General features: G+C 40.3%; 1 protein-coding gene across 2 annotated transcripts in view; it reads right to left on the bottom strand.

Moving 5' to 3' along the window:
* GRIA2 (glutamate ionotropic receptor AMPA type subunit 2) overlaps positions 1-21,600 on the bottom strand; it is a gene marked incomplete at both ends in the record, with an annotated part of 91,112 nt that extends 69,512 nt beyond the window's left edge. For both annotated transcript variants that reach the window (XM_080344517.1, XM_080344518.1), the window contains 2 exons: positions 20,971-21,111; positions 21,513-21,600. In XM_080344517.1, coding sequence (XP_080200643.1) covers positions 20,971-21,111; positions 21,513-21,600 — 229 coding nt within the window. The remainder of the gene's footprint in view (positions 1-20,970; positions 21,112-21,512) is intronic.
* Between the last annotated feature and the right edge of the window lie 1,062 nt (positions 21,601-22,662).

Below are 22,662 nucleotides of genomic sequence, written 5' to 3'. Positions count from 1 at the left end.
TACAAACCCTGACTCATTACACTCCTCTTTACACAACCAGTCATTCTCTAGAAGTAATATCTCAAAGTACTGCTGATCAAATGAGTCCCACTTTTGTTAAAGAAATGTCTCATAACCACTACACTGTCAAACCAGTTTTCAAGCTGTACTTCATATACAGAGGATGCAAAACTTTGGTTTTAGTAAGAAGTATGCTATAAGCTTAACTATAGGTGTTATAGTCCACACCGAAAGCAAATATTTAAGACAAAATATTGCCTTTCCCCCTCCCCCCTGCAATTAGAGAGACTACAGTAGAACTCCTAACAGTCTTAAACTGATCAGACCACTGGAGATTTGGTCTGAATACTACAGAAAAATGACAACAGATGCTGAAAAATCAGTGCCTTTGAACAATTATGTCTCTGCAATGGCAACAGAAACAGAATTTCTGGTTTTTGAGAATTTTGTTCAGCTACTGGAAGGAGGACAACTGGTACAATTGGATAAGATTAATCGTCTCCATTTACAAATAAATTTAAGCTATAAAAATATTTGAAATCCATAGTCATAAATCCAGTTCTATTTATTAATTATGTAACTATTTTTATTTTTAGGATTTTATTTTTTTTTATTTATTTATTTTTATTTTTTTATTTTATTTTTAAGTAATCATTAATTTTACTAGTATAATTGAAATTGGTGCCTTGCTATGTAATTTCTTCTGCCAGATGTCTCAGATAAGTTAGTTGATTTCTGACCTTCAGGGACATAGAAACAAGAAGGAAATAATAGTTTGGTCAATTAGTCAAAGACAAAAGGAATAGTAGCTCCCATCCACAAACCATAAGCCTCGTTCTGCAACACCATTTTCAATATGCATATAATTGCATAACACTGGATTCACAACAGTTCCTCATTGATCAAGATACATTTTAGCATTGCTTCTGCTAACCATTTAACAGTTGCTAAATGTTTAAGTTTCCAGTCATTTAAGGCCATCTCAGTTTGATAAAAACTTACATGCTACTGAGCAAATAATATTCGGTTTCCCCCAAGACTTGATGTACGTAACTTAATCAAACTTTCTGTAATAAGTACTAGTAATCCAAAATAGAAACAAAGAGTAAGAAGAATCAGGGTGCCATTTAGTGAAGTAATCTTCCCACTCTCTTTTGGAGCAAGCATAATCTGTCAACTGAAGTAACCCGAGAATGTAAATTTTCTTCTACTACTGAAAAGCTGCTGACACAGGAACCAGCTAAGGTCTGTAAGTTTCTCCTTTACATTCAGTAATCAAGGTTAGTATCATAAAATTTACTCTGCCTGGCTTTCCACTGGGTCCATCAAAGACTATTGCTAACTCAAGCAGAGGTGTATGAAAATACCAAAAATAATCAGAGTTCTTCCTAGACAATGAGAAATGGAATCAGAACTACCCATCTGGTTACTTGCAACATCTCCATTAAGACTGACAACCTCATATTCATCACTGATGTACATCCACCAGTACAACCAGGAAAACACAAAAGTTATTGATGTCAACAAGAATGATAAAGTACTATTCTCATTCATCATAAAACGCACAGTAACTCTATCATTAAAATGTGAGTCATTATTAAAATGACTCACAATCCAGTTACACATAAACAACATGTGATTGAAACAGAACTCATTCAAAACAAAAGTAATATTGGTCAGAACAAGAATACAGTTCTGAGCTTCTAAAGCTAAAGGTCTTTTTTCATTTCATTTCATTTCATTTCATTTCATTTCATTTCATTTCATTTCATTTTTTCATGGGGCTTGGACTAGGTAATCTTTCAAGCTCCCTTTCAAACCAAACCATTCGATGATTCATTTATATGCAAAGCAACCGGTCTTATCATTCTGAAATTTAGGAGGTTGTTAGATTATTAAATTATGATTATTTTTTTGAGCCAGTTATCTCCATATTCAGACACTTATTGTTTGTTAGAAGGTATTTCACCACCCTGGTGGAGATCATCTACCATCTCCATTCAAAGTATTTTATATTTACAGCTATTAATACTATCATAACCAGAAATAATACCTCCAGACCAGAGGTGAGCATGATCTCATACCTGCCCTTTTCATTCAGTGTTGCTTTCCTTAATAGTTGCCTGAAACTAAAGGTCTCAATGCTGTGTTTTCAGTCAAAACAATGAGCAGCCATGAGGGCCCAAGATAACTAGATCACGCAAAACCTTGGCAGGAAGGCTTCAGCAGAACGTCCTCTTACTGTGCACAACAGTATCAAAAGAGGTCGATTCGTGAATGAGAAGAAGCTTTCTCTAGTAAAAAACAAGACTCTGTGCAACCCCCTAAAAATCACATTTTTTTAATGATATAAAATACATTTAATTCACTTGTTCTTTGCTGCTAGAGATATCTGCTGATAATAATGGAATAAAGGTGACAAAATCCATCTGAAATTTTACAACTGCAAAATAAAGTTTTACATTTCAGCTAGGAAGTAAAGGATTAAGCACTTTACAGATAATACATTATAGATGGTATACTGTAACTCATGCCTTAGAAGACACGTATTCCATAGCCAGGAAAGGTCTATATTTAAGAGGTTTCTGCAACATTCTTAATTTTACTTTTGTCTTAATTACAAATGAGAGTTTGTGGTGGTTACCAGTAATCAATGCAAAGCCCTTTTTATGTCACCACTCAGAAACTTAGTATTAAATTGAATTTAGAAATATTATTAAAAAAAAAATAATTGAAATTTACATCGATTCTAAAACATACATGCCAGAAAAAAAAACAGGTTGTTTGATTTTGTATGTGTCTTAGTGTGACTCTTCTCCAAAAGAGAGGACATACAAGAGTTAATCTGTTATTCAGCACCTGTGCACCTTCTAGAATAGAATGATTCTTGACTGAAAGTAGTGTAATGTAGTAATTAACAGAAATAAGACAACCTAAGACTCTGGAGTGGGATTTAAGAATGGAGTTGGACAGAAAAAAGCTGGTAAGACATTAATTTTCTGTCAACTGAAACTTTTTGTTGCAATCGATTCTTCTCCCATTTCCTTCTTCCTTCTCCTCCCAAAAGAGAATTTCTAAGGTCCAATATAGAGTTTTGGGTCACAAACATAAAGAAAAAGGACAGGGAAAAAGGGCAAGTGTTCTTTAATTGGCACTTATTTAAAATTATACTTCAGTTCAAGTACCTGAATCATGCAGAGGAGAAAGTGACTTTGATTTTCCCCCCTTTCATACAAATTCTCTAACATACCTATCTCTCTCCCTTCAACCTCTCTTCCTTCCTCCTGCCTACTTCTTTCTCCTCCTCTTCAACTTTCTCCATGTTTTTTCCTTACCCATAAGAAATTTCTGATGGATTGTTTTCCCTCATATATTAGAAAGAAAACTAACGTCAAAACAATGAATTTTTCTGTCAAACAGAATTATTGCTTTCTCACCAGCCCTTAGGATATCTAGATTCATTTCCAGCTCTGCTGCAGACATTCTTTATGACCTTGAGTAAATAATTTAATCTCCCTTCACCTCTCTTTTGCACTACATGTGAAAAGAGTGAAGAAAGTTCTTCTGTCTCCCTTGTATACTTCAGTTTTGAGCTTTTTTTGGCCAAGGATTGGCACTTATACTGCTGTGCAATGTCTAGTAACATCAACCTGCAATACCTCCAGGGACATCCAGACACGAATGTCCAGCAAGTAAACACAGACAATGCTGTGCAGTACAAACTAGTTCCCATTTACAGTTGCTGAAGGCTTCTACCATGAAACAATTAGCACAGTTACTCAGTGTATAGCAATCACTCTTAATATCTGCTTATAAATGCAGAAATACTTTCAGGCTTTTGGAACACTAAACTAAGAAGTCTCAAATTACCAATCCTGTATACTATAGTAGTCTGATGCAAAAAGCAATTGATAAAAAGGCAGTGTAGTTCAAATTCTTCAAAACTACTGACAGATGCAGACTAATCTAAATGTAATATCCCAAGCGCTCTTAACTGCTTCTCATCATCTTCAACACTGCCTCTGTTGCTAGTGTATGATACCCACGAGAAAACTGAAATAATCTGAAATGAATACTAGGATTTCAGAAAAAGCAATGATTCACAATCAGTCTGCAAGTCTTATGTACTTATGGCATAAGTTGTAATGATGTAATTTCCGAGATAACTATACATATGATATCTGATTGATAATGCTGTCCATTCAAAATCAGGATCTTCACATTTGTAATTGACTGTTTCATTCTATGCTGCAAATTGACTGGCAGAAGCATTTCCCATTCCATTGGTTCTTCCCTAAGGATTAAAATTTAGACCACACATTTTATTCCAGAGCATATATACTTTGTTCAACTTGAGCATAAGGTGAACTAAGTCTTTCAGTAAATAATTTTAAAGGAAAAAATACACACACACACACAAGACAAAAATACATACACACACACACATGCACCAAAAAGAGAAAAAAAAGAAACCAAACACAAGCCACACAACACCTAACCCCAAAAAAACCCTCAACATCGCATCGAATCACTTGAAGAAAAGTCCACTTCAAAAATCAGCTCATTTTTCAAGTCTAGTGGAACACTAGCCCATAATTTAATAAAAAAGTGTCTGTCTTCAGAGAATTGCAAGGCCTTGAAACCTACCAAATATCATTGTAAATGAAGGACTGGCTGATACTAGAAAGCCCTCAAACTGCAGCTTGGTATGAAAAAGCCACTATTCTGTCCAATTTATGTTTCTTCTTGAGGGGAAATATCAAATTCCAGACTAGAGTTATAGACCACTGACAGTTAAAACAGAACTCCAGACTAATGCAAACAGTGCTGTTCACATTTGGGACTAAATTAGAGCCAGTAAAGCAATTAATTTCTTATATCAAACATTTTACTCCTGTTAATGCTACATGAGGTAAAGCACTGCAAAGCACACAACAGAGGAGTGCTCTTAAAATAGCAATGTATTTTCCTCCCAGAAAAAAGTATCGTGTCTATAACTTACACACGGATTGAACTTGGCAGCATGAGCATCTTAAACAGGCTCTGGGGTTTGTAATGCCACTGTAATGCATTGCAGAAGTTAACAAGAATTCCAGAAAAGCAACAGAAAAACTTCACCCAGTTTCCCTGAAGGATACATCACATTCAGAATTCTTTGTCACAAAAGTGTATGGCCCTTTCTTGATAGCAAAGCAACTCTTTTTTCCTCTTTATTTTAGTGAATTTATTTATAAATCAGCAAAACTGAGAATTAATGCAACATGAAACCACAGAACATTGCAACCAGAAACAAGATTTTAGTATGTTACTGGGAAAGCAATGTTATGTCTTTCTCTGGAGATTTATTTCTGTTAAGCTATATGTAAATATAAGGCATTTAAATTTGCTTTGTGTTTTGTAAGTATCTTCTTTTGCACAAGAAGAATCATCCTTTTGATTACTGAAAACAATCATGTAGGAGTAGCTGGTCTCTATTATCAAATATTCCAGACCAAAGGCCAAGTCACACAAGGAGAATGGTAAAAGAGACACTTCTGATACCGCTCTGTATTAATAATTCCTGAAGTGGATGGCAGGAATGTTGGTGTGAAATCATCATGCTGATGAGGTTTGCCTTTCTCATTCTGCTATGCAAAGAAGAGTTCCAAAGCGATGCATTCCTGACACATGCCCCCATTCACTCCTGCCTACAACGTATTTCTGACAGATCATCTATTTTGGAAGGGGGATAAACAAAATCTCAGGAGCAGGAAAGGGGATTTGAAGTCACCTACAATATGCCAGGCGAATGCCTGCTGTCCCAAAATAGTAAATATAATACTGATACAGCAAACAAATGAGCCCCTACACATTCTCCATCCCCACTGCTGTTGGCTGGGCAAGGGGCACCCAAACAGCTAACCACCCCTCCCTTACAAACAAGCTGACCAACTCCAGATTGCCTGCTACAAACGGGACCTGACCTGTTTATTCTTCTAGGGACCCTTCCCTAAACCATGCCTGGACACTGACTGCGGCTAACTGGTATGGATCAAAACTTGTATTGGTGGTACAGCTGAAGTAACTAAGGATATAAGCCCACTAGATGATAGCACATTTTAAGGTATTTCCAGCAGTCAGAGAAGACTCCTTGCAAATTGCAAATCAGTAGTTTGAAAGTTTATTTAAAGGTGAAATTGGATAATCCTAAGTGATTACTCATGAAAACTTTATACCACATCCAGCCAGTTATTCCTTTATAATACATATTCTTTTATATGCAATTGAAAAAAATTACTTCAAAAATATTTTCAAATTTCACTGTTTGTCTTATTCTTACACTTTAAAAAATAACTTCTGTTTTGGAGAACTCTAAACATACAACATTAAGAATTATAATAAGTCTCCTCAATCCCTTCACACTATACACGCACATTTATTATTTTTTTTAACCTGACACATGTCCCTACTTTAAGACCTAACCACTCGCAACCTTTGTCTCCTAGAAGTGAGACTAAGGTCATGCTGGGGAGAGGAAGAGCTCTCTTCTCCAATGTTACAATCCAGTTTTCAGCCTTTCAGTTACAAACCAACAGACATTAAATTAAGCTTCTGCTAAATAAGCATAGTCTTCCAAGTTTCAGAACATAAAATTAGAAATTAAAGAGTGAAAAAATAACCATTCTGTGATCTATACGTTGCCTTAATCTTAAAAAGTGGTAAATTATAATTACAAGATGGTACACATGTATCTTTTCTGAAGGGAGACATTTGGTTTTTTTTCACTTGTTGTCAAAGAGCTTGTGAAAAGAATTTAAAATATTTAACTAAATGCCATCAAGGGGTTACATTTTTAGAGGAATCAGTAACTGGTAACTGCTACTTTATCAGAAAACAACCACAATCCTGATTACTTAATTGAAATTATTTCTTTTTAAAATATAATTACAGCTTACAATGGATTACAACTAGATGTGATTAAAATTAACCATTTCTCAAAAAAGAAACTTCCATGACATTCATTATGAGGGGAGATGTATAGCTAAGGATCCAAAGATAATGAAACTAAGAACGAATCATTTTAAAGACAGAGAGAGGTGAACATGCAGACCTTCACTCTAGCCTGTTCTGTTCAACAAGATTTCTCTTGTTTAAGTCATGTTTTCAAATAATCTCCAGAAGAATATTTGCACTGAAGAACAATCAGTGATTCAAAGGAAATTCCATCTTGAAAATTGCCAGAATTCCTAGATTTTTTTAACTAAATCTGTTTAGGTCAGTCAGTCGGTATGTTCCAAATTAATCACTAAGAGTTGTTAGTATCGCTACCTAAGCAAGTGGCTTGATTTTGATAAGGACTTTGTGTTCTGCTCAACTATGACTACCTGTGAACAACAGGCCCAGGAGCCCCGTGGAGCACCTCTGGTCTGGGTGACATTTGGGGAGGTAACAGAGAACAGACTGTCCCTTCAAAAATACCCTTCTGGGCGGGAAGAATATCCAGACACACAAAAAAGAACGGCACTGTGCACTGGTACCCAATCAGTATCATGACAGTATTAGAATTACAGCCTCTACCTGTCATCAGTCATAGTAATTTAGTAATGGAAAACTCACCATTTAATTCAGCCATGTGTGAACTCTCTGTAATGTTTATTCTTAATTTAAAACTCCAAATGCTCACCATCTATTTTGTTTTTCATAATTACATGGGTGAGCTAAAATGGGATGAACAGTAGTCAAATGTATGGAGAAGGCTGGCACAAATCCTGTGAATCACAGCCCTCCTGAGCTTTTGCAGCTCCAGGTAACTGTTGTTGGCATGCTAAGTACCCTGGACCTTTCAGGATTCAGCCCTATAGCAGCTGTCAGAGTGAGTTACATCAACTGAATAGAGATTTTGAAGCAAAATCTAGTAAACCTGTTCCTGAGGGCTTCATAAGATTTGGTGATCACTGTTATTTCATTGCCTGTAAAAAGGTACGGACACACCAGAACAAGACTGTTCTGTTGATTTTTCTCTTGATGCACTCATTTGCTATACAATAGCATATCACTACAGTTATTCATGCTATTATTCTGACTTCCAGGTTTAAATTTTTCACTTTTCATGCCATGTATCAATAATTCAGATCTTAACAAGACTGTTTTATTTGTTTCTAAGCTTTTTTTTCCCCTGAAATTGTGTTTCCTGTTGCTACACAGGAAATGAAAAATCAGCATAGTATATAGGATATATAATGCACCTGTAAAGGGTGATAGGAACCTATTTTCCTTATGCACTTCACCCTAAATGGAACTTTGATTCTTTGTGCTCAGTAATTCAGAAAAAAAAAAAAAAAAAAAAAAAATTGGACAAAAAAACCTGAGTGCTTTATTGCCATCTACTACTTGCCCCTTCATAGAAATAGAACATGATATTAATTAAACATTCACTGTATTCAGATTATATAGAAATAAACAAGCTAATCTTATTTTATCTGATGACTAGAAGGAAAATATAATTCCTAAAAATAATTCATCTTCTCATTTTCCAACCAGCTCCTTCAGCAAATGCTTTGGATGAAATAGATTGTCTGACAATCATGAAAATCACATACAAGGCTGAGCATCCTTCATAGAAAACATCCTATCAACAGCATCCTAATCTTTAAATCTAGTGCCTGTTAGCTTAAGTGTCCATGAACATCGCTGTCATAACAGCTAAACAAGAAGAAATCTCTGTCCACACAGCCAGAACGAAACACACACAGAACTCTACAGATTAAACTCCCTACTTTGAATTTAATCTAGAAACAATGAAGCAATCAGACTCATGGGAAGAGCAAATACCATGTTGCTCATGGACAGTGTAACTTAAAATACAAACAGTGTTAAATTTTACCACCTAAAATATACAATACAGAGTACAAACTGTAACTCCACAGTAAAAACTCATTCAAAAACACACTGCAATCCCTCCTAAGGGAGGCCGAAAGACATATTTTCTGTTACAATATTAGATTCAAAAATACAGGTCTACTAGTACAAGATAAGATGAAGAACTTCAGTCTAATGCGAAACCTTGAGGGTAGTACCTCCTGCAGAAAAGGAGATCTGATCACGTAACCACTTCTCTTTTCACATGTAAAAAAAACATCCTTCTCGCCCTGTCCTCAGAACAGTGTTCCATCAATATAAGGCAAAAAGTCAGCTTTTTTCTACCACCCTCTGAGCAATCAGATTCTCTCACTTCTTTCTACTCCTTTGGGATATTCCAGCCAAAAGGTGGAAGACCTGCACAGCATCCAGAGCACCATACTATAGCATTTATAGCCACTATAGTTGAAAAAGTAGCTTCTGGCCATTATTCCCACTTTGTTTGCCTCAGACCTGTGGTCATTTACTCAAGAGGAAGGACAGGTTCAGTTTTACTGTTTCAGTCAGAAGCTTCTAAATAGCAGCTTTCTATCATTTAGGCTGACTTAGTGTCTTTCCCATTAGGTGCTGACTGTTGCTAATGTCATTGTTACACATCTAATTCTCACCACTGTGGCTAACACAGATGCCTTCAGCCTAGTTCCATTCCTGGACTCCTGTAAGTTCCTAGTTTGTACACATGACAGTGTTATGCACCACAGTTCCCAAACCATAGAATAGTTTGGGTTGGAAGGACCTTCAAAGGTCATCTAGTCCAACCTCCCTGCAATGAGCAGGGCCATCTGCAACTAGATCATGTTGCTCAGAGCCCCATCCAACCTGACCTTGAGTGCTCCAGGGATGAGGCATTTATTATCCCTCTGGGCAACCTGTGCCAGTGTTTCACCACCCTCATTGTAAACAATTTCTTCCTTATGTCCAACCTAACTCTACCCTCTTTTACATTAAAACCATTTAAATCCATTCCTCCTTGTCCTGTCACAACAGATTGGCAAAGGTGAAGGAAGGAAAAGGAAGGAGCTACAGAAGAAAACCAGAATTTGTCTTAATGGGAAAAAAAAAATAAATAAATCAAAACCAAAGATAGTTAGATGGCACAAATTTCTTGCTACAGAACCACAGACGTGGCAAAAGTAAATAATTAGCACAATTACTTTCACAGTGTTTTTAATAACTCAGTAGTAGCAACACTTGTTTTGGTGAATTTTTTAAAGTGCTATGAGAAAAGAACAAGAAGGAAAAAAAAGGGAAAAGGAAAGGGAGAGGGAGAGGGAGAGGGAGAGGGAGAGGGAGAGGGAGAGGGAGAGGGAGAGGGAGAGGGAGAGGGAGAGGGAGAGGGAGAGGAGAGGGAGAGGAGAGGAGGAGAGGAGCTTCACAGTTAGACCAGTTAGATCTATGTTATTGAAATATATCACCTATATGAAGAGAGGAAACATACCAAATGATCTTTTTTTCTAATACATCTGAATTTTAAGGCAGTTGATATTTAGCTTGGAAAGTTTAAAGGCTGCAACATATACACTTCAAGATGTCACATAACAATAAAATACTGCAAAAACTGAACACTTCAAATTCCTGGAGTGCAAGATAAAGACACAAACACAGGCAGAAGAAATTCCAATTCTGCATACCAGAAAATGGAAAGTAATGCTAGGAGTCTCAACACTGACTGAACCACCATACTGATGGGTTCAAAAGGAAGCCAGAAACAGTTCCACACAGAAAGGAAAATAAAAATCCTAAAGTGAAGTGAAGCATTTTTTGCATCTCCAGAACAACAAAACTAACAGGAAAAGCAGATGTGTAGTAATACTGGAGGCTCTTCATCATGTTGGAACAGGCATATAGTATCCTTGAAAGTATGTTTTTATTCAGAATGTCTAAGTAATGACTTAATAGGATCCATGCTTTGCACTACAAATGCCAACTAATTGCAACACTACTTAACAGCCTACAAAAATGTCAGAGTTCCTCAAAATTGTTTGGCTGTTTACAGAGATGCTCTTCTCTCGTGAAATTCAGGAAATTATTCAGGTTACTAAATACATGTACCAATTGCCATTTTAGACACTGAAGTATCTGAGGAATCCCCAAAGGCTGCCAGATGTGCTACAGGACCTAAAGGACGTTCACATTTTCTGGAGCTGCACCTTGAGGTCACACAGGATAGTGCAAGTATCACAAACTGGGTCTTCAGGTATATTAATAGCAAGTGAATTTGAAGGGCCCCCACAGGTGGAGACATTGAATAACATCTTTGTGTCATATCAAAATAGAAGGCAGAATCTCAAAGAAACATTAAGTGCTGCGCCTGCTAAAAGTGCAATATTTGCAGCTCACTGACACTTGCTTTTCTAGCAGAAGTACACTACTGAGTTCTATGAAGTCAAGCCAAAAAGCCTTTTCCTATGTGAAAAAAAGGGTTTAGAAAAACTGAAAGTTTCAACTTTACGTAAAGGTTTGACCAAAGAATAATATCCATGATCAAATCCAAACAAAGGAAAGGAGCAAGCATCATGTTTGTCCTCTTCAGCTACACAAGCGCAGACCAAATATTTCCTTTTTAAGCTTAGCTAACAATCCCATTTACATTTTTATACTTATTTGAAAAGGTCTAATAATTTTTCTAAGGTTTCCACACTGAATCTGACAAAGCACTTAAGAGCAGGTGCAATACTTAAAGAACAGTAGGTTCATGTAAGAACATGCACCTTGAAGTCTGGAAAAAATATTCTGTAGGTTCAACAGATGCTCAAACATTTTAGCTCTTTTTAGGAATTTTTTAATCTTTGTCTCTCCCCATATACAAAAAATAAGATCAGTCTTCCACACTCATACAGAAAAAAGAAATAATATGAATTTTGGATCTGTTTTGATTCCTACTGCCATGAGCGGAACCTTGATCATATATTTGACTGAGCAAAAATAGTATGGCCTTATTACTCTGGACTCCCAGACTACAGGATCAGGTTGCTGAATACATGAACTAATCCAATTAGTCAGTAAAAGGACTGAATCACTTTTCAGTCATGACTTTTGAGAATTTCAGTATGATCCACTATCACCAAGTGAAAGCACCTTAAAATAGGGCAGATGTAAGGCTGTGAGTGAAATTAAAACCACACTTATACTGCAATTTATAATGTATAGTGACTCACAGTCTCTTCTATTTCCTGATCCCTCAAATCCATCTAGTCTTTAAATATAATTATATTATTATGTTTCCAGCTGTTCATTTAAAATGGCTTCAAAAGTTTAAAGCTGTGTATAAATCTGGCCAATTAATATTTTTAGTTGAGCAATTATTTAAATTGATATAACAATTTTCCTCATGTTGTCATCTTCTCCCTCTATGCTTTATCATAAAAACAACAAAGGGCAAGAAATTGTCTTCCTGCTCCCAAAACCTAGAAGTTACTTTTTTCCCTTCCTGCCTCAGGACAAACATTAAGATTACAGAGATTTTTTTCACCAAAAATTAACTGAGGCAGAAAAAATGTAGAACAGTGACAGACAAAGAGGGAGACTGACATCAACACAAAAATGGACCAGCACTAAGGGCATTCAACTGGAAAGTGAAAAACAAAGGGTTAAATTCAGGTCCTCTGCCTGACATGAACAAGATATGAATGGATGATTCTCCAAACCACTCGTAATGTCGGTGTGGATCAATTCTGCTTCTGTTGTAAGTAATGTTGTTGTAGCCTATGTCAGTATGAGCTTGGTATGCAATAGCCATGCAATTTTTTTACCCTGCTTTTCAAACATTATACCTAGAACAAACTCCCTGAAACACCTGCACACGGCACAATCATACAGGAAAGTTTTGCTGCTTGCAGGATCCCACATTTGTACCAAGAACTCCCTCTGAGACTGTACTATTAAAGCATTATAGAGTTTGCTACATTCATGTGAGGGAAAAATAAAGGAAAAAATAATCAGCATTTTGGCTTGGAAGACATCTTGTCAAAAACAGCTGATAACTAGAACCAGAGAGGAACATTTTGAGCAAGCTAACACTCAACATCCTCCATTTCAAAGATTTATGAGATTATTGAACAGATTACTCTGACTTTCTTTAGAGCTATCCAGTCTATTTCATTAGCATACATTTGCAGACATTCTGAGACAATTTACACACATACAAGGGAATAAAACATATTCAAATATTTTAGAACTACATTACATGGGATGGTAAACCACAATAGCCTTTTCATTTTATGGATATAGACCAGAGTCCTACAACTAACAAATGCATTCATAAAAGACAGAAAAACAAAGAATATAAAACAAATCCTTTCTCCAGGCTGCAAAGCAGTTGTAATACCATTCTGTTGAGCTCTCCAACCCTGTTGCCGACGTGACCTCTGAAAGTAGCCTTCTCCGTATAAGATGATGAGAAAATCTCCACATTACCTAAAAGATTGCTGTTTAAATTATCCACCACAGCAAGTGCTTAGAGAGAATCTGTTATTCGTAATTTTCAGTGTGTGTGAAAGAAAATCAGTTCATGCCACTTGCAATAAGTAGAGGCATCTTCTCCACCCCAAGTCATGTTTTAAACTTTTAGACACATTTAGCACTGAGAATAAATTGCAGTGATGTGACAGCCAGAACCACAGCAGCCTGAAAAACTGCAGCGTCAAATCAATGCAAAATTAACTACCTGAGATTAAACTGAAGAGGTGGGATAGCATAACATGCACATGTTCATGTATTTATTTTGAACATTTCATATAATTAGTCATTGTCCCATACTGATCATTGAAACTGTTCTACTAGTTGTGTGAGTGTACATTTATGAGTCAGGGTCAATATGAACATTTTGCAGAATTTTGTCCTACTCTTGTTTATTGGAAGAACAATTTGGAAAAAATATGCCCATTTTAAAACATGAATGCCAAGGTACTATTTCTTTTCAGCAGTGAAATGCATGCATGTTTACCTTCTGCAGTTAAATAATGAAGATACTATTTTCATGTGTAATAAAGCCCAGTAAGTCATTCATGGACTAGCTGAAGTGATTTGTAATTCAGTTACAGACTCAGCACCCCAAGCATACAAAGCAATCACACACTGATTTAAGTTAATGAATACAGATCTGCATATCCTTCCTCCGATGAAATGAAATAGTAGATTAGAGTTGAAATATGACAATTTTTGTGTTTGATTTTGTCACCTTTAGTTGAACTGCATGTAACATTTCAACCCTCAAAAAAATCCTGTTAGTTTCTCTTAGTCAGGTTTGGGAGCAGGTGCTGGGTGATAGTAGTAGCTGCAGCTGAACCACACCTCGCTGCACAATGATAATGAATACCTTTTTCATTGTAAATTTTTTTTACACTTTCATAAAGCAACTAGCCATAGGTAAATGCATTAAGCATCTGTACATTATATCAGATTCAGGATGGAAATGTTAACTGTATATATTAATTTCCCACATGGGCACTTCAGGGGGAGAAAGGCAATCTCCCCATAAACTGCCTGATTTGAGAACCTTTCTTAAAACACTGAAAAAGAAAAAACAACAACAACAACAACAACAACAACAACAACAAAAAACCCCACCAAAAACCAAAAACAAAACAAAACAAAACTGTCTGTTATGGAATAATTGTTAAACAAGGAGGCACAGCAGCATTGCACTAGAAAACAAAAATGTTCTATGGCTGGCCTAGATACAGATAGATAAAGAGAAGTAAACAGTATTGTAATGGCACACAAATAAATAAAATAGCAGTATTTTAAGCACAGTTATTGATTTAGAAGTTGCAATATGAATTAGTTCAACACATGGTCATTTAAAACCTGGTTTAACTTCTTACTGATTATCTGGTTTACAGTGTGCATTCACTATGCTTGTCTGATGCTTTTATTCACTCCTTATTGTTCATCCATAAAGAATCCATTATTGGAAGGACTTATTCATTTATATCAAAATCCTTTTTCATTTTAACAAGGTTACATCTAATATGCACTTACAGTCCACTCAGAATTTTTTTTATGAACTTAATAAAGGAAAACATGATGGTTTCAAGACAAAATAATAATGATACTCCACAAACCTACATATTTTGAATAAAAACATGCAGGCTTTTGCCCTATACTTTGCAGAAATCTAGATGGCAAAAAGAATTAACCCTTTGTCCACAGTCTTCTAAAAGCAGATTCCACTGTATTCATGTTCTGATAAATGCAGTGATCAGTTACAAAATAATGGAAAAATCTTGTTCGTTTCAGAAATGAAAGTTCCAGTTAATTGTCATACGAGAAGCCCATTCACATATACATATGGAGATAGTTTGATCTATGCAACTAAATTTTTTACCTATTCAGGTATCTTTTCAGTGTTATTTTCAGGCTGACCTGACATTCCTTGGCTTCAGTTGCGGTGACGTTGGTTCCAGAATATGGGCATGAACCTTCAATATAAAAAATGAGTAATTCATGCACTCAATTCACAGAGGTGAAAATGCTGACTTAAAGTGATAAAATATTTTACTAGCAAGAGCTCAGAGATAATCCCCTTCAGAAAATGGATTGTCGAGTTTAATAAATGCCCTGGTTTTCTATTTATGTGAAATTCAAAATAAACTATTGTTCACTATATTAGTACATATGTATGTACATTTCTATATGTATATATGTATGTACATTTCTATATGTGTGTGTGTATACACACATACATACATACAAATGCTTATGTTTACTGTGGGTAATTTCCCCCTTTTAGTTTCATAAAAAGTAGTCTTGCCAGCCCATATTAGAGAATGATCAATTTAAAATTATATCTTCCTTAAACAATATTTTTTTACAATTTAATCATATCCTCACATAAAATGCCTGATAAATTAATTATGTTGATTATCTTGATTTTCTACATAATGGTAACAGAATATTCTTTACCTGTTTAATGCATTTTCAAATTTGTAACATGTTCCCAGCTATTATATTCTTCCCTAATAATTATCAACTGTTCAAAAAGAATTATATATCTGATTAACATGCCTTAATTCTCAAAAGTATTTGAATCATGAGAAGTTTGATTTAAAAAAAATAAAGAAATCAGCAGTAACAGTATCACTTAATGCAGTAGCCCTTGGTTTAGGATGTGTAACACATGCTGGGGAGTACAGTAAGTCTTATGTATGCAAGGAGTTAAGTACATCCCCAGCTATATGCAGTCAATAGTCCTATCAAAGTCAGTGTAAATTAAAGCTTTCATTAGTAGAAATATTTAAAAGTTACTACATTTTAATATATTAAATATAAATAAAAGTACATAAAAATACATGAATATATTGAAGAGATTCACTGACAAATTGATTGATTCAAGAGCTTGACTGCTATATTTAAGGCTTGATTGATATGCTACTCAAAAACTGCTATTAAATATAACTCACTTTAAGGTTGATAAGAGTAAAATATATATTTGTTCTATATTCAAAACTGCATGGTAAATTCTTATTTCTGATATATGGACAAAATTAATGCAATAATCACATAATAAAAATCTGAGAAGTAGAAAAGCCAAACTGTCATATTTGTGCCTGCCCACATTCTGGATCACAGCTGTGTGAAAATGCTCTGCGAGCCAGGAGCAAAGATGCACAGCAGGAACAGCACTGTCATACAATAAATACCCCAGGCTTCTTTACGAATAACTCTCAGGAGTAGAAGAATGTTTAAAGTTTGCTACAGAGCTTGATTTTGAAGGGAGAAATGTTTTGAAAGCACCAAAGCACAGGAGTTCCTGTTGTAGGCTACATCCCGGCTTTGCTGCATTGTTTTACCACAGAAACCCATCTGATCGTGTCCATTTTATCTACAAGGGGGTACAGAACCTATTTCACATCTGCTCACTAAGCCTGAGAAACGTTTCCTAATGAAAAGGAAACAAGAAGGACTAGGAATACAAAAGAATTAAAACATAAGCATCTAATAAATTCCTCCTTTCCTTTAAAATCAGTTCTAATAATGTATTGTGAAATATATTTGGGCTTTGTCCAGAGTAATTTTAATTCCAATAAACACGTCTGAATTTCTTCCATCTTTACCACTACATGATAGGTTTTTTTGCTAAATTCTTTAATCATTTTGCCAGCAGTATGCTGACTGCTATTTAAGAATGCAATCTAAAACATTATATTCCAAAATGGCTGGGAAAACCTTTGCCGTGACTCCCAAGTTGCAACATGCTAGGTATTCATAGGTTTTCAAAGCTGCTGGTTGAAGATATAATGAAAGGATCTAAGGTTTATGCATGAATCAGCATCCCCTTGTCATAATGTCATGGTGCAGTGATCCCTGCAGAGCTGCAAGACTTGATTTAAAACAGAAAAGCTCAACACTGGCTCTTGAGCCAGCAGGATTAAATATCCAAGATTGTGCATATATTACATTTGGGCTGAAACCAGTATTTGAAAAACTCGTTACAGTTTTGGAGGTTTTATAGGACTCCATAGGAAAACTCTCTTTAGGTGACTCCAATACCCTTTCAGTGCAAATATATGCGAGTACATCATACAACTATTCCTCTTTGAGCTGATGGATTTAAGAGGAAAGGACTTCATCTTCAGCAGTTTCCTCTTTTCTTGTTTTGACAGAATTAACATTTATTTTAATCAGATTTTGCTGGTGGTCAGCACTTCTCCAATTAGACTAGACTTAATTACACTGTGCTGAAGGACAATAAAGTCATTTTTTTTAATATACCTTACAGTTCTACCCTACAAATTACCTACGGTTCTGTACCTCTGCCCCAGCTGTTAAAAGCCAAAGAGGTTCTGTCAAACTGAACCGCTTTGTTAACATTTGCCTTTACCACCCAGCCTATAATCCTCTGAATCACCAAAAATTCTCAAAGGGGGCTACATCTAGCCCATTCCTCTTGAAGAATGTAACAGTAATCACAGCAGTGAACACTTCTCTTAATTGTGCCATCGGTCTGAAAAAATACTGCATCATCTCTCAATCAAAACCATTAAGCCTCCTAGTGACACTGACCTGTGAGGTTTCATCCTGCTGATCTGTCAACACAGCTTTACACAAGACTTCCAACAGTCCAGCAACCTAAAGTGACCATTTCTTATGGATTTATTATACGAGTTAAGGTTATCTATTCCCAGAGTCTTCATTCCTCCTCTGTTACACATATCTTCTGGTCACCTTTAAATGACTGGGTAGTCTTACACCATTTCAAACATCCTTCAGTGGTGCATGGCCACTACCTCATCCTTTCTGTAAGTTTAGGAACCTAATTTAAAGGTAGCACTAGCAACACAACTCGTTCATCTAAAGACTGTTTGCTTCATCAACGAACTCTGAGCAGGTGTGGAACATAAGTTTTAAGATTCCTTTAAATAGTTCTACAGTAGGTTTTTTGTTTGTTTGCTTTTTAAAGTGCATGAACAGTATGTACCAATTGCCCTGTGGTTACTGAACGGCGGGAGGGTGGCCGGGCTGCACATCACCTCTCCCGCACCATCCTCTGGGGTTTCTGAGACCTGGATGGTTTGGGGCTTTTAAATTGAAAGTTGAAATATTTTGGTTGTCGATTTTAGAAAATTTGTTATTCTTGGGGGAGAAAAAGCTCATTACCTCTATTACAGTATAAGACTGTCACTACATTTCTGTGAAGGAAAATCACCTTGCTGGAGTGAAATACCTGACTAAATACTAAAACATTTTCAGTTTCATACTAGCCTGCATTGCTGTGACCTTCTTTTACACTTGCACTGTTCAGCTGTTGAAAGTGATGGGTTTGGACACAGGTTCTATGCACACTGTTCTGAAAACAAACAAACAACCTTGCAGATTTTGCAGATTTTTCAATATTTCAAATGAGAACAAGCATAAAGGGGGGGAAAAAAAGGCTTCTTATATGGCAAGCATTTGTCTTCAGAACACCTTGTTCTCCAATAAAACCTTTCTTGGAAGGTAACCAAGGAAACACTATACATATTTTTAGCCTATACTTCACTAGTCAATTAAATCCAATTGACAAGATGACTTGACTAAACTATCAATGGTGACTGAGGTGACAAGAAGCAAGTACATGTTCATGTCTTAATTCGGTGCTCTTCCAACTGCTTGAAAAGTGAAGCCTTGGACCAGGTTCAGACAAAGGGAAACCTGAAACATGGACAGCATCTCCCATTTGCTGGAAGTCTCAAAGTCTGTCACTGCAGTCTACAGCTTACACATCATCTGAGTACTGTGAGAGTTCTTCAAGGAAAACAGCTAAGCTCAAGAACAAGGCAGAGCATGCATGCAAACATTCACTAGAAACTTTATGAGGCTGGACAAAAAATATGTATCACTTGCTTTCTGAAAGAGCAGGTGGCTGTATTTGTCCCTCGTACTAGAAAAAAAATCTATTGTTTTACACAAATTATTTTCAGGATTTTGCTGACTTCACAAAATAGAAAAACACAGAAAGACCTATTGTATTTTCATAGAATGCCACCTAGACCACTACACAACGCCTTACTTCACCAATAGTCCCAATAACATATACTGCAAATACTAACCACATGCAGTTCTGGCTGCTGCAAACCTTCATTACCTAGCGAAGCAAGAACTCCCCAAACATCTTGCAAAGATTAGTGAAGTAGCTTTGCTGTGGCTGACTACGTGCTTTGACCTTTCCTATTCGTGCTACACTCGTATATCTTTATACATGCCACTGAAAGCTCCTTGGGTTGAGCTCTTGCACCACCTATCCCAATGCCTGTGCTGAGACGCTCCTCTTTCAGCACCACCTCACCTACCATAGGGAAGAAAAATTAAAACCAACAACAAAAAAAAAAAAAAAAAGGAAGAAAAAAAAAAAGCTCGCAAATGGAGGGAAATTGCTCTTGCTGACAGCTAACCTCCAGATTCACTGTCCCTTATGGCTTGTCCCCAGAAGGGATGCGAAAACGCCTCGGGAGAGGGCGGCATTGGGCGACCGATGAGCCGTAGGTCAGTGGGAGCGGCCAGGACGGCACAAGAACGGGCTCCCTCCTCCGTGCTGGCCATGCCGCTGCGGAGCCCCCGGCTTCGCTTGAAACGGGCACATCGGGTCGGGCAGAGGGGTAAGGCGGGCACCCCTTATCGCCTGGGAACGCCCGCCTCATGTCCACGGCTCTCACCGCCCACACGGGGAGCGCCCGCCGCCCCTTGTTGCAGCTGCCCGCTCTCGCACGCCTCACCGCGCAACACCCATCGCCCAGCCGGTCCTCCCCCGACAGCCACGCCGCGCCGCGGGGTCAAACTGCACGCCGACCCGGCCAAACGCCGGGCAGCTGCCGGCGGGCAGCCGCGGAGCGGCAAGGAAAAGCGAACATCACTGTGGGACCCCCCAAGGGCTTCTCTCTTCGCGCTAGGACGACGAGGCTGCACCACCCCGCCTTCCCCATCGCCCCTCCGAGCAACGCGAAGGCTCCGCTCCACGCGGCACGCGTGCGGCCGGGCCCTGCCTCGCCGGGGGCGGTGTCAGGGCAGAGCCCCGCCAGCCGCCCATGCAGCCGGGCGCCGGCTCCCCGCGAAAGCCGTGGGAGTGCCAGGCTGCGGGTGAGGCTGAGGGGGATGCCAGAGGGCGGCTAACGGGCAGGCCCCGGTGCCCCTCTCAACGGCGGTGGGCTCCCGGAGGGCGGCGCGGCGTAAAATGGCTGATCGTCCCCGCAGCCGCCCGCTCCGCGTCCCCTCGACTACTGTCGAGAGGGAACCCCAGTCCTGCCCACGCTGGTTAACGGGAAGGCTCCGCAGCCACGGCAGAGCCCCCGGCCGGCCCTCGGGCGGTAGGGGAGCACTGCGGGCGGTCCCGAGGCCGCGCATCTTTATGTAACGCGTGGGGAGAACAGCCGTGCGGGGGCGGCAGGAACCATTTTAAACCTCCGCGAGGGCTGGCGAAGCGCACGGAGACTCCATGCTCCGTGTCCCCGGCACCGGGCCGGGGTGCCCCCGCACGAGCACTCCCCCACACACGGCCACCCCCGCCGCTCGGTGCCCAGGCGCCCCGCCCCCGCCGCCACAGCAGCCTGCCGGGCAGCGCGCCCTGCGCAGCGGCTGCCGGCGCCCGTTACTCACAGGCGTTGGTGACGGCGAAGCTGTTGGCCACCTCCAGGTTGTCGATATGGGGAGTCAGCCTGAACTCCGAAGTGGAAAACTGAACCATCCCTACGCGGAACGCGCTGTACTCCTGATCGGCGCCCCTCGGGAACAGCCCCCCTGCAGGGAAACACACACACACACACACACACATCAGCCGGGCGGGGGCACGGGCAGAGCAGCGCCGGGGCCGCGTCCCTTCCTACCGCCGCCGGAGCTCGGGTGGGCGGGGGTGCCGGGAGGCTCCGCCGGCTCGGGTACCGCTGCCGGAGCGAGCCTGGCTGCGGATCTGTCCCGTGGCCGGCCGCCGCGGCGGAGCCTGCGGGCTCGGGGAAAGGCGAGGGGCCGGGGGAGGCGGTGGCCACGGCTGCTGGAGGGGACCTCACAGGCGCCTGGCGGGTGCCGCGGTGGGGCTGGGCTCGCGGCGACATGACAGCGATGCCCGAGTGACGGCGGCGGGGACGAGGGAGCGGGGGATCCGTCGGGAGGAGAGCGACGTCCTCCGGCATGCGGGCACCTACCGATCTGTATGCTGTTAGACTTGACCCCCCAGATCAGTCCCCACAACACAGGAGCCAGGAAGACAGAAATATGCATAATCTTTTGCATTTCCAAGAAAAGTAGAGCATCCACAAAGCCACGGAAACAGCCCTTTCTTCTTTCTCGTCCTTCTCCTCCTCCGGGGAGCGCGCTCGTCAGCAAATTAGATCCTCTGCGCGCCGGGCGAGCGGCCGGCGGGAGCAAGCCAACCACGGGAGGAAAGCAAGGAAAATAGCCCCTCGGCGGGCGGCAGGAGCCGGAGAAGCCGTTGCCCCCACGCTGCCGCTGAGAGCTGCTGCCGCCGCTCCGGTCCTCGTCCCGGCTCCGGAAATACCGGGGGGTGACCGCGTGCCGGTCGCGGCGACGCCGCTGTGCGCCCGCTGCGCTCCCGCTGCCGGAGCGCGCCCGCCACCGGCCCTGCCCTCACACGCGCTCGCCCGCGCTCCCTCGCACTCAACGGGCGGGCGGCGCACCCGGCGAGGCGGTGGCGCGCCTGCGCGAGCAGCGGGGCGGGCGGGAGCGCGCTCTTCCCGCCCCTTTCGCGCGCGGCCGCGGTGAGCGCAGCCGCCAGCCGTTCAGCACCGCGGACAGAGGCACTGTGGGGACCGGGGGGCGGCCCCGCCGGAGCCCCTGGACCCGCCCCGCTCCGGGGAGCGGAGGGGAGCAGCAGCGGGGGCGGCGGGACCGGCCAGTGTCCACGGCAGCTCCCCCGGGGCTGAGCCCTATGTCCCGTCGCGGCCGCATTGCCTCGCGGGTGGGTGTTTTATCCCCGCGCCTGGTTCCCCGAAGGAGCGTGTCTGAGGTCGGGCACCTCAGCCCGGACGCCTCCCCGCGGCCCGGCGCGATGGGCATGCGGAGCGCCTCGCGTTTGGACCGCTCTAGATGCGTAAAAATCAGAAACGTAAATCAATCACTTGCCAGTTTCTCTCTGTGACAGCGGTGTATGTCTGCTTGGATAGAAAGCAGAAATAATATTTTTTTTTAAAGCCCTTTTACTTTTTAGTGTGTTGTTTGTTTGTTTGTTTCAATTTCACTAGTCTTTATTAGGATGACATTTGGATGTAGCCACCTTTCAGATCTACCTGAAAAGCATATTTTTATCTGCCATAACCAAAACAGAAGAGTTAATAT

This window comes from Nesoenas mayeri (assembly GCF_963082525.1).
Source record: "Nesoenas mayeri genome assembly, chromosome: 4".
Taxonomy (NCBI): Eukaryota; Metazoa; Chordata; class Aves; order Columbiformes; family Columbidae; genus Nesoenas; species Nesoenas mayeri.
The sequence above is the reverse complement of the archived record's forward strand: the minus strand, read 5'-3'. Positions and strand labels throughout refer to the sequence as shown.